This window comes from Nycticebus coucang, chromosome 14 (genome assembly GCF_027406575.1).
Source record: "Nycticebus coucang isolate mNycCou1 chromosome 14, mNycCou1.pri, whole genome shotgun sequence".
NCBI classification, from domain to species: Eukaryota; Metazoa; Chordata; class Mammalia; order Primates; family Lorisidae; genus Nycticebus; species Nycticebus coucang.
In genome coordinates, this window is record NC_069793.1 from 13321674 (window position 1) to 13335173 (window position 13500).

General features: G+C 42.9%; 1 protein-coding gene across 1 annotated transcript in view; it reads left to right on the forward strand.

The window, feature by feature from the left end:
• The first annotated feature begins 310 nt into the window (after positions 1-310).
• OSBP (oxysterol binding protein) overlaps positions 311-13500 on the forward strand; it is a 33241-nt gene continuing 20051 nt past the window's right edge. The window contains exons 1-5 of the mRNA XM_053561371.1: positions 311-1150; positions 5831-6039; positions 7597-7847; positions 12850-13048; positions 13292-13394. Of these exons, the coding sequence (XP_053417346.1) occupies positions 789-1150; positions 5831-6039; positions 7597-7847; positions 12850-13048; positions 13292-13394 (1124 nt within the window). The 5' untranslated portion in view covers positions 311-788. The remainder of the gene's footprint in view (positions 1151-5830; positions 6040-7596; positions 7848-12849; positions 13049-13291; positions 13395-13500) is intronic.

Consider the following 13500-nt stretch of genomic DNA (forward strand, 5'->3'; position numbering starts at 1 on the left):
TCCCTACCCATCAACCTCCTAAAAGCTGGAAGCGGGTGGACACACCCACAAACGGCTATTCTCGGATTTTATTGGCTATTCCAGCCTGCCCTCTCTGTAGTAGTCACAGACAATTCTCAGAACCAATCATCTCCAATCCTATCCCCGCCTCCCCGCCGACATAGGAGTGACATAGGTAATGACCAATAAAAAACGAGATTGAAGATTAGGCTCCTCCTGTTTTCTCTCAATTCGCTCAGTAAATGGTAGAAAAGGTTGAGTGGCTGACATTAACCACCAATCCGTAAGGGCGGAAGAGGACGATGAGAAGAGTGATGGGAGGGAGCGACGTGGCAGGGACAGGGGCATAAACTGAAATGAGTGACAGAAACTCTAGCCAATCGGCGATCACATTGGCCGGGCACGGCGTGATCTCCCGTCCGCCCTGAGCGCTGGAAACTAAAGAAAAACACCAATGAACTTCTAGATGCGTCTGATTGGCCTCTTCCAAAACCAATCAACGGAGGTTCTGGCAGACGCGTCCCACCCTGGGTTCTCACTGGGCGTTGTAGAATGACAGGTCCGAGGGAAATACCTATGTCTGCAGGGTGTTCCTCAAGTGACACTCAGCGGCACCAATCGACTTTCTCTTTCCCGGCGGCCGAGTCCTCCTTCCCGCGGCGGGCCTGGCGGGGCGGGGACGCTCGGCGGCGGCGGCTGATGCGCTAGCGGTGTGGGGCGCTCTGAGCGGCGACGGCGGCACTCGTAGGCGGTTCCGGTCCTGTATCTCCCGGCGGCAGCGGCGGCTCATGGCGGCGACGGAACTGAGAGGAGTGGTGGGGCCGGGCCCGGCAGCCATTGCAGCTCCTGGCGGCGGCGGCGCCGGTCCCCCCTTGGTGGGAGGAGGCGGCGGCCGTGGAGACGCAGGGCCAGGCTCTGGGGCTGCGTCAGGGACCGTGGTCGCGGCAGCTGCGGGCGGCCCGGGCCCCGGGGCCGGGGGAGTGGCGGCGGCGGGCCCAACCCCTACGCCGCCGGCGGGGGGCTCGGGCGGCTCCGGCGCTGGGGGTTCAGGCTCAGCTCGGGAGGGCTGGCTCTTCAAATGGACCAATTATATCAAAGGCTACCAGCGGCGGTGGTTCGTGCTGAGCAACGGGCTCTTGAGCTACTACAGGTAACTGCTTCCGGCGCGCACTCACCTTGCCTCCCTTAGCGCATCCGACAGCCCTGGCGCCGTCACCCTCGCCGGCAGGCACCGCAGCCAAGGGCGCCCCAGGCCCACTTTCGTCATCTGCGCGGATTGACAGTCCACGACGGGAGCCCACCATCACGAAAGTGGAAACCCCGTGACTTACACCTTCCCTCTCCCTGGGCTTCCCACCCGTGGTACCCTATCTTCCCCTTGTTCCATGGCCTTTCCAATCAGCAGTCGTTTGGAAAGCATCTGTTCTCCTAGTGTATTTCCACGCACACGTGGGTGCAATTATTTATTCTGCAAGCAGGGCACTGTTGTAGGTGCTAAGGGGGCACATGTAGGAGAGCACATCTGAGCACTACCCCCAAGGAACTTAGACGGTGCAAATCTCAAATCTTCACTGTCTTGTGTCCAGTCTCCAAAAGTCAAGGTTATTCGTAGCTCTTGATGTACCCGCCCTTACTCCCTCCACATTCAGGCACAAGGACATCACACACAGCGTAGCTTTGGTATTCTGTCGCCTGTTTCCCTTATCACTCTAAGACTTGCGTCTCCTTTCACCTCTAGACAGCCCAGAATGGGGATGTGCCTTCCAGTGCTGTTTTTATTTTGCTTGCCTCACCTGTTCCATGTGAATTATTCAATGGGAATAATTATTTTACCCAACATTCCCGTAATCTTTTTGGTTAGTTAGGAAAAGTGTTATTAAAAGAATCCATGTTTTTGGTATGATTACTTCTGTTCAACAATGTTTATTTGGGACTGTTTAATATATATTTATGGTAACATACCCTGGCCATAACATAGCATGCTTTTGGGCTACCCATGTTACTATAGATAGGGGAATTAAGTTGGGGGTTTGGGAACAAGACATAAAAATTTCCTGAGGGCTAGACAATGTGGTGGGGTGTTTTACATATAGTGCTTTGTTGACTCCCAATAACTACCCTGTGAGTTAGGAGATATTCCCATCTTATTGATGAGGAAACTGAAACTCAGCATGGGCACCTTTCCCACGGTTTTGAAAAGAGTCAGGATTTGAAACACCTTCTATTTCTGCCAACATAACCTAAAACCTAGGTTAGTGTTACATGAATCAGTGAATTGCAGAGATAATTACTTATCAATAGCAAGTAAGTTTATGGATCATGCCTACTATATGTATTTTATGCAAAAAGTATAGAAGTCTTTTTTAGAGAAGACTTGCCTTAATATGACATTTATAATTGAAATCTTTTTCTAAAATTTTAGTTTGCCCCAGTCTTTTCCCTTACTGTAGTTCATGTTTTCCTTTTCTTATTAACCATCATTCTAAAGTTCAATTGACTTATATCCTCACTTAAGTCATAAGTCACTATTAGTACTGATACACCCCCCATTTTCAAATTTTTTTTGTCATCTAAGAGCCTTCATGTGTGGTCATTCTTGCTCACCCAAGTTCTTATAGGATCCAGTTTCTAAGACATAGATATTTTGATCAGTACCGATCTTGGGCACTGATAACTTTTATGTTGCTGTCTCCTCAAGTATTTGTAACCACTTTTAACTTCTCCATTACAAGAGCTAGTGGTACCTGTCTGACTACAGCTAAAACTTCTTTCAAAACATACCAAACCACATATTGGGAAATGTGCCATAGGCCTGTCCTTGCCAACCAAGATGGTCCCACCCACAAGTCAACCAAGTGATAGGATCCTGAGTTATCAAATCTGTGCACTATCCTCAAAATTGAAATACTTCCTACCAACTATAATGGCAATCCTCCCTCCCTTCCTTCTTTCCTTCCTTTTCTTTTCTTTTCTTCCCTCACTCCCTCCTTCCTTCCTTTCTTTCTTTTTTTTTTTTTTTTGAGACAGTCTCACTATGTTGCCCAGACTAGAGCACTGTAGTGTCATCATAGCTTACAGCAACCTCAAACTCCTGGGTTCAAGAGATCCTCCTACCTCAGCCTCCTGAGTAGCTGGGATTACAGGTGCCTGCCACAATGCCTGGCTAATTTTTCTATATTTAGTAGAGACAGGGTCTCTCTCTTGTTCAAGCTGGTTTTGATTCCCCGAGCTCAAGCAATCCTCTGGTCTTACCCTCCCAGAGAACTATGATTATAAGCATGAAACACAGCACCCATCCCCTCTTAGAATTGTTTTTTTTTTTTTTTTTCAGCTAAGTTTCCCTTCCTCCTGCCATTCATACCTCCAAAACTTGCAATCTCTTATGTATGTCAGTTCTAAAATACTGTTTTTCCTTTTATCTGAGATCATGTACTTTCTAGGCCCATCCTCTGATGAACTGTCCTAATAGGCCAAAAAAGGCTTTGGCAAGTGACTTCCTTCTTTTTACCTATCCTGTGCTTCCTTACCCAGGTACCTACATGTCCCATTACTTAAAAGCTCATGTAGAATCCTAGTTCTCCCAGAAATATCATGACAAGCCATACAATTAGTTTTCCTGGATAGCTTCTAGAGATTGAATTACTGTTTTAGCTGGCTTGTTCAGGGAAGAACTTTTTAGCCTGAAAATACAACCTTATACTGTAGTGTCTGAAGAACTTACCTTGCACCCTGAGAATTATGGGTATTCCTGCTTCTGAACTAATCGTTTGTAACTGTAGGTATATCTGCCCAAACCCAAGGGTTCCAAGGTCAAGCCTACCTTACTCCCAGGGTTCCCTGGTATTTTTTTTTTTTAGCTGCTACATACTTTATGTCAGGCATCCTCAAACTTTTTAAATAGGGGGCCAGTTCACCATCCCCCAGACTGTTGGAGGGCCGGACTATAGTTTAAAAAAAAACAAAACAAACTTTGAACAAATGCTTATGCACACTGCACATATCTTATTTTGAAGTAAAAAAAGAAAACAGGAACAAATACAATCACACCGCTTCATGTGGCCTGCGGGCCGCAGTTTGAGGACCCCTGCGAGAAACTTCTGTAGTTCATGAGCCTGACCCACGCAGAAGAGATTCTCAGGAAGTGGTTTGTGAAAAGTGCCAGTGAGGAGGAATGTGGAAGAAGGTCCAAGTGGCACCCTTGGAGTAGAAAGCTAGGGTGAGCTGGCCTGTCAGCTGTGTATCTGTAATTCAGCCTGCATTATTCATGATGTAACTGAAGCTTGGGGGCAGGGAGGTAAGAATAGAAAAAAATAGGGATTCACATTACAGTGTAACAGGTGCAGGGGATGGAAAATGGCCCAGTCCATTGAGACCCCCCAGCCTTCCCATACTGCTCATTTGTACATTTGAGGAAGAAAAACCTGTCTCATGTGACAGGTCAAACAACAGCAAACCTGTCTTCCTAAGCACAGTACACAAACTTTCTCAAACATACCAAATCTTCATTTCTGGAGATGGGGTGTGTGCCATTTCTGGCATGTAGGGATTCTGGATGTGCCAGGTATGCTTCGCCCTTGGCTCCACTGAAAGGGAAATGGTTCTGCTTTGTACTGTGGCTGTTGGCAAAGGACTTTGACCTCTTTATATTCCAAGTTGGACAGGGAAACTGCAGTCTCCACATGCAGGTCTCTGGGCATAATCAGCAGGTAGTGAGGAAATGACACAGTTTTCACTGTATACTCAATTGAGCTAGAAGCTTGATATTTTATGTTATGTCTTGTAGCTTGTCACCAACCAGTGTGGTAAAGTTCAAAAGTTAGTCTATTAATAGAACTGTCAGTCAGTAGAGATTGGGAAAATTTTTACACCTGGTCCTCTGAGAGCAGATCTGCTGAATCTTTCCTAGCTATTAATAGAATGGCTTAGGAGTTCCCACCCAGAGAGGGTGGTGAATATTAGGAAAGAATATGTCCCAGGAAGATTAAAATACCTGGTGATTTCTTTATGATTATTCTTTCTTTAATCCCCCAGAAAGCTAGTTATTCTTATTTCATATGATTTGAGCCTCGGCCAATATTTATTACTTTAGGCATTTAAATGTGCCTTTTTATGTTCTTACAATATAATTCTAAGCCTGGAATGACAGTTCCCATTTAGGCTATTACAGTGAGGGAGATGGTTCAGTGTATAAAAAAATGGAGCTATTCTTAGAGAATAAGACTATTATAGGAAATTTGTTGCACAAGGTTATAAAGCTCTTTATAATTATAACTTGCTAAGTAAAAAGTAATTCCTGACTGCAAAAGGGCATGAGGGAACTTGTTGAGGTGATGGAAACATCTTGACTGTGGTGGTGGTTACACAATTGTGTGCATTTGTCAAAATTGAACATTCAACTGTACACTTAAAGTTGCTAAATTAATATTTCATGTAGTAATACTTCAGTCAAGCCTATTTTTAAAAAGCAAATGGTGAGAGGAACGACAGGGGAATAAAATCTTACTCAGAAATAACACATACAAGCTTTGAAGAAATCCCTGCTGATTGTTTCAGAAATTTTAGGGAGTTATTTGAGGGGCTGAAACTTGCTGATTCCTGGGCAGCTCCTGTGGCTCAAAGGAGTAGGGTGCCAGCCCCATATGCCAGAGGTGGTGGGTTTGAACCTAGCCCCAGCCAAAAACTGCAAAAAAAAAAAAAGAAAAGAAACTTGCTGATTCCTAAGACTATCATACTTTCAAAGAACTCAGAGTTATGAAAATAAACGGAATGTGAGGAAACATAAACCACCCATCAACTTCCTGCTGAGCTTGTCTTTGTGTCATTATTGCAGGTCCAAGGCTGAAATGAGACATACCTGCCGTGGTACCATCAACCTTGCCACAGCCAATATCACTGTGGAAGACTCCTGCAACTTTATCATTTCCAATGGGGGTGCTCAGACTTACCATCTGAAGGCTAGCTCAGAAGTGGAACGTCAGCGATGGGTTACAGCCTTGGAACTGGCCAAGGCCAAAGCAGTGAAGATGCTGGCAGAATCAGGTAGGGAGCAAAGAACACCAGGCTACCAGGGATATTTGGCAATGTCTGGAGACAGTTTTGGTTATCACACTGGGGGGAAATGCTCCTGGCATCTAGAGAATAGAGGCCAGGGGTGCTGCTAACCCCTCCTAAAGTGCAGGAAACAATCCACAGCAAAGGATTATCTGGCCAAGGTTAAAAACTCTGTCCTAAAGATAGGACAGTTGTAGCTTTTCCTTTAATGCCAACTAGCTATCTTAAAATTCTGAAAAATTGGGCCAGGCGCAGTGGCTCACGCCTGTAATCTCAGCACTTGGGAGGCCAAGGCAGATAGATTGCCTGAGCTCACAGGTTTGAGACAAGCCTGAGCCAGAGCAAGACCCTGCCTCTAAAAATAGCCGGGCATTGTGACGGGGACCTGTAGTCCCAGCTACTTGGGGGGCTGAGGCAATAGAATTACTTAAGCCCAGGAGTTTGAGATTGCTATGAGCTATGACACCACGGCACTTCTGCCAAGGGTGACAAAGCAGTGAGACTATCTAAAAAAATATATATAGAAAAACTACTATTTTATTTCTAGGCCAGTTTTAGGATTATTACAATTCACGGTTTGGGTATGGCCATACTACTTTTTTCTTCTAATGGTCTCTTTCTTTTTTTTCTGTCATTCATACTTAATATCTATTGTAAGATAGATGTATTTAATATTATTAAGCAGCAAAAGGAAAATTCACCACTTTGTGAATTTTTTAGTAATAGGTTATATTCTGACTTTGGTCCTGTCTTCCTATCTAGTTATAGATAGGGCAAGTCTTTTCTTATTTCTTTTGTTTTGATTTTAGTTCTGATGTTAGCCGCCCACCCCTCAAGGGAAGTGGTAACTCTGCTAGATAAGCATTTTGCAGTTACGGAGTGTTAAGTGCAGAACTGATAGTGACAGGTACAACATAGCTTCTCTGCTTATTCTTGGAGAGCTATTTAACATAATACCTTGTATTGCTTTCATGATGGCTTCAGTGTCAAACGAGTTCATCATGAAGTTCCTGAAGTCTCCTTCAGAAAAGATAAATTAATGGGCCCTTAGCGTTGTGCAATGTGGTCTGCATTACAGAGAGCTAGTCTATGATTCTCAACTCATTAATCCAGAATCCACTGATCATCCAACAGAAGATAGTGGATTTGCAATAGTTACTAGCTTAAACTAGATTGGAGCCCTCAAGCTAGAGTTAAAAGCCTCAATAATTCATCTCCACTTTTAAAGCCATTCAATTTCTCCATGTTGTCCTAGAGTTTAATGGCTTTCAGGCATTAGTGAGCATCAGAATTACCTGGGCAACTTGTTAGGAAGGCAGATTTGGGGGCTTTGCCTTATACCAGCTTAATTAAAGTCTCTAAGGGTGGGGCCAGAGACGCTGCCACTTGAGGAAGCACCCCAGGTGTTTGTGGTGCAGGTGCTCTTTGAACCACACTGTAGAGAAATCATCTGCTAATGACAAGCTTCTTTCATAGGGGTATTGGTTCAGTTGTAGGCAGAGTAGGCAGTCAGGTGTCCTGTAACTTATCTTTTCATTCCTGCAGATGAATCAGGAGATGAAGAGTCTGTGTCACAAACCGACAAGACTGAGCTGCAGAATACACTTCGGACCCTCTCCAGCAAAGTGGAGGACCTGAGCACGTGCAATGACTTGATAGCTAAGCACGGCACAGCTCTGCAGCGCTCTCTCAGTGAGCTGGAGTCCCTAAAGCTGCCTGCCGAGAGCAATGAGAAGATCAAGCAGGTCAACGAACGAGCCACGCTTTTTAGGATAACATCCAATGCCATGATCAATGTGAGTGCAGATGGTGTCTGTGTTGTGTTTTGATTCTTTCCCACTTTGAAACATAATTCTTCCCAAATGCAAATTATAATTGAAAATTATAATTGATAAAGTGCAGAGCACTGGGTTCTGCTTCACTACTGGGCTTTAAGTTACATTGTTTATTGCATGAAACAGAACAGGCTGCACAGATGGAATGACTTTTATGCTCCGCTCAAGTGGTCTGGAGGACATTGCTTCAACCTGGGTGTTAGGTAGGAGCTTAGAATTCAAGCCCTGCCTCTGCAACCACCAGGACATCTGATGGTGGTATTAGTTGAGTCCCTTAATCTTTCTGGGTTATAGTTTTACTTATTTATATCTAACTTAGTATGATGGAACTAGAAAATCTCTAAGAGTCCTTTACTGTCATGTTCTTGGAGCTTTGAGTTAACCAAGACATATGCTTACTTTGCTAATACAATCTGACATATAGAGGGGTCAGTGGAGGCCAAACCAAGTACTAATGAGAACTTTGTAACGCTAATTAGTCCCATCTTTAGTCCTTACTTTCAGAGATAATTCTGTTGATAAGACAAAGTGCTCAGCTTTGAGTTTCTTTAAAAAGCTTCTGCCTTATTACTCCTACTTATAACATGGCTACTTATTATTCCATCTGGTGGATGTTGTTGGTTTGTGGAATATTTTAGCTGTTTGGGTGTGAGGCTCTGAGTATACACAAATACTACTGGCATTACTGATGTATTGATAGGTATGAAATGAATACGTGGTCTAAACAATGCTGTTTCTCCTCTTTGGATAACTGATTCCCACCTGGCAGGTCGTTTTAGTTACCTTCCTCATAAAAACACGTGAAAACTTTTCATAAGTGACTAGAGTACTCTGTGAGAAAAGGTTTATGCAGAGCGATTTTCTTTCCTGTTTAATTAAATGGTATTAAATTGCCTCACTAGTGCCAGATTTTCCCTTTGGGGAGTAATAATAAGACTTGACATCTAGCTGGGTGTGGTGGCTCACGCCTGTAATCCCAGCACTCTGGGAGGCCGAGGCAGGTGGATTGCCTGAGCTCACACGTTGGAGACCAGCCTGAGCAAATGTGAGACCCCATCTCTAAAAAATAGAAAGTTTTGCTTTTAAAGGTCAAAGATTTTTTTCTGTGACCAAAGGGAAATTTAGTTTTTCTCATTTTAATCACTTTGTTTTGTAATAGAAAGTTGTACTCACTTTTAATATCATTTTCTGAAGTGTTGAACCCTTTTTTCAGTGCTTTTATTCACACAAGGTAAAAAGAAGACAAATTATACTCTCCAATTTGGGACTGCAGGAGATAAACTATCTGCTAGGACCATTCAGAAAATCAGTACTGATGTTTGCATTTCTGATGCAAACTATCTCACTTCTTAGCAGCTGTGTGCCTGGTTTTCCAGTCCCTTTGATCAGGAAAATCTCATACGGTCAGTTAATCTATTCTGATGTGAAACTTATGCTAAATAAAGGACTCCTTCATAAAGCTGAAACTTTAGTTTGAACTTCTCTCTTAAAACTATACTTATCTTTGTCCCATGGGGGAAATTATTCTTCCCCAAGTTCTGAGTGTCCCGGGTATGTGTTAAAGGGAATGATTCTTGAAAGTCAAAGGTAAGATGGTTCTGTTTTCTCATTTTGTTCTCCCTTGGTGCACTGCCTATACCCTTTTCATAGATGATGATTGTTTGAAATGCATTTTTTATTCCTGTGTTATTTCCTTTGTACCTTTTAGGTAATAATAACAAGGCTTTAAGTGTAATATGCATTTTTAAAATTAACGTGCTAGAACATTACACTCTAAAATGGTAAAACTATATCAAAGGAAATACCTTTCACTCAATTTCTTGATTGCTTAGGATATAGCTTTTCTTACTTTCGAAGTGAATCTAATTACGGTAGTAAATTTGACACTGTTAATATATTCACTTGCTATCTATTGAGCACCTGCTGTGTTCCAGGCATCGTGTTAGGAAATATACCTGAGGGTGGATAAGGTCCCTGCCCTTCAGAGATTACTATCTAATGAGGGCCTGAGAAACAAATGGATCATTATGGAGTTTGGTAAGTTACTTGATGGAAAAGATCGGGACTGCTGAGGGTGCAGGTCATCTAGGCTCTTAAGTGTAACCTTTTGGCTTAATTCAAATTTTACAAAAAACATCCTTTTATTAAAAGGGGCTGAGCAGAGAAAGATGAAGCTTTTCTTGCTTCCTTTGAACAATCTTGAAATCAGAAGGCTGAAGTTTCCCCGCCCCAAGTTTCCCCCCCACACCTCAAATAAATTCAGCAGGAGCACTGAGAGTGTTCTTTTGAAGAAAAGCAAGCTAGAGTTCAGGGCTTGGAATCCAACTGCTCTGTGACCTAACTGTGTAACCTGGGATAATCACATCCTCTGTGACCACAATTCCTTGTCTGTAAGTGATGATGATACTAGGAGACCCTTCACAGGGTTGTTGGAAGGCTCTTCTTAGGTAATGTATGTGAACTGCTAGTCAAAGTGCCTAACATAGCCAAATTTTACTTATGACCAATATTAAAAGGGAATGAAGGAGAAGCGTTGATCCAGGTAGTGGTGTAGCAAATGCAGATTCCTCCCTTTCTCCCAAAGGCTGGGAACTATTGGTAATTGACTATTAGTAAAGCAAGGAAGTTGCCAGAGGTAACGCTGGAGGAATTAATTGTGCAGGATAGGCTGTTGTATAAGTCACGTTAAATGGGCTTGGTAGTAGTGGATTAGAAGGGGAGACCAGTTTTGATGCAGGCATAATTATCATAGCTAACACCATATTGAAGGCTTACTGTGAACCCAATATAGTTCTAAGTGCTTTACATATAAAGCAACAACTCTTTGAGGTAGTTACTATTGTTATTCTCTGTTTACTGATAAGGAAAATGAAGTTAAATAACTTGCCCTCATATCTACCACTAGATAGTGGATTGGACTTGTGATTTGAGCCCCTACAGTCCCAGTTCCAGAGTGTGTACTCTGGACTACCTCTGAGTGTGGAAGATGGAAAAATGGGTACAGATTCCAAACATATTAAAGAAGCGTCAGTAGGACTTGATAATTAGATGTAAGAAAGGAAGCAAAAGAAGGAGGCCCCTTAGTTTTCTGGTGTGGACAACTGGGAAGGCCCTGGAACTCTGCTCGGCATGGGTAACATCAAAGGAAGAAGCAGAGTCAGCATGAGAAAGTGGTGATTTCATGTTGGGACCATTGATTTTGAGGTTACTTTGAGCCATTAGATAGGCAATTGGATATTATGGTCTGGAATTCTGTGTGGCCTAGGCTATAATTACTGATTTAGTAGCCATTAGCCTGTAGACAATGGTTGAAACATGGGAGATATTCTGTTTACCTTTTACTGTCTCTGTAACAGGGGATCAACTTGGAAACATTGCTTCCTTCCTTTATTTATTAAACAAACTTTATCAGGTTCCTATTATGTAAAAAACATCTAAATTAGGACCTGGAGTCTGCATATGAATAATCTGTAAAATGTCTTTAAATTGCACATGAATCCATCTGGAGAGACAGAACATCAGTCACGATACTGCTGTACATGTGTAAAATAGAAATTTGTGCTAAGTGCTATAGAAATGTAGAGAAGTAACTGGCTGCATACGAGACTGGGGGGAAGGTGTTAAGAAGTAAAATTTGCCAGAAGTTTTAAAGAATGAAGATTTTCCTTTTCTTAGAGGCAGGGGATGGGACAGGGCATGTAGGCAGAGCAAATAGCATTTAAAGGCAGGCCTCAAAGAAGTCTGCATCCAAGAAACGGTGAGCAGTTCAGCATGGATCCGTGGTAGGATACAGGAGTAAATACACCCGCCTGGAGAGGAGGACACAAGACAGGTGGTGGCCACAGTGTGACATGCCCTTTGTGTTCATAACCAGCACTTAAGATTTTGTCCTGACATTAGTGGGGAGTGAGTGTAGGTACTCACTCATATGATTATATGTGTGGTTTTTCTCTTGGATTCCTTAAATAAGGCTTCTGATTTTTAAGGCCAGTTATTTCTCTTAATGACCAAAGTAAAAATCAAATGTTTCCAAATATTTGGTCTAATTCAGTGCAGATTCTCTGTTCTCAGTGTCAGAATTCCTCAGCTTTAGGTTACTTGATTTTAGTCAAGAATTTATTGACCAGCTACTTGGGAGGCAGGAGGATCACTTGAGCCCAGCAGTTTGAGGTTGCAGTGGGCTATTGGACTACCAATGTACTCTAGGCCTGGGTGGCAGAGACCTTGTCTCAAAAATAATAATAATAATAATTTATTGATTAAATCTCACTAAATGAGTTTTTAAAAAATAAAGAATTTGTTGAAAGCATTTATCATATGCTTTTTCTTTTCTTTTTTTTTTTGTTGTTGTTGAGACAGTGTCTCCCTTATGTCACCCTCAGTAGACTGCTATGGCTTCACAGCTCACAGCAACCTCCATCTCTTGGGCTTAAGCGATTCTCTTGCATCAGCCTCCCAAGTAGCTGTGACTACAGGTGCCCGCCACAACACCCAGCTAGTTTTTGTTACAGTTGTCATTGTTCTTTACCTGGCCCGGGCTGGGTTCGAACCCGCCAGCCTCAGTGTTTGTGGCTGGCATCGTAACCACTGTGCTATTGGTACCGAGCCTCTATGCTTTTTCTTATCTTTCTTTCAGTCAATAATTCTCTCTCTCTTTTTTTTTTTTTTTTTTTGCGCAGTTCACGCACCTGCCCTTTGTGGTGTTGCCACAAATACTTTGTCTAGGTTTACTGCTCACTTGGCATTTGTTTGGTCCTCTTGACCAAAAAGGTATAAAAGAACTGTGGTAACCATGTTTTTCTGGATTTGACCTTGATTGCAGCATGGAGCTAGCTATTCCTGCTACATTGGCACAACAGGGAAAGTCTTTCATAGGAAATTTCCCGGTATAAACTTACTGGGCTTATAGAGGCCTAGGGGAACCTTTAGTTAAAGTGATATAATCAATGCTTTCTCCCTACAGGCCTGCAGAGATTTCCTCATGTTAGCCCAGACTCATAGTAAAAAGTGGCAAAAATCACTACAGTATGAAAGAGACCAGCGTATCCGACTGGAAGAGACCCTTGAGCAGCTGGCAAAGCAGCATAATCACCTGGAGAGGGCTTTCCGGGGAGCCACAGTGCTGCCGGCAAACACTCCTGGCAGCGCTGGTTCTGGTAAAGGTAAGACACCTAGTTGTTAGGCAGATAAATCTTGTATGAGCCAGTTGGTTTTCTATACTTAGTGGAACTACAAATTCTCCACAATCAGTGGCTCATATGGAATGGAATTGGAATTTTTCCTGGCTTTTCCACTGCTTTCTACCATTTGGTGCTGTATTTGTGGTTAGTATTTAAAAGAACCTCCTACCCCAGGCACTTGGTAAATATAACTAAAGTGAATGAACAAGGCTTTTCTCCTTGTAGATCAGTGCTGCTCTGGCAAAGGGGACATGAGTGATGAAGATGATGAGAATGAATTTTTTGATGCACCTGAAATCATCACCATGCCTGAAAATTTGGGCCACAAGTAAGTTATCCTGGACCGTTGGGGGAAATAAATGTATTTGGCTATCAAAAGGTTAGAAACGTTTCAGTGGGTATGTCATAGTTGTTGATGTTTACTAAGATCTGGA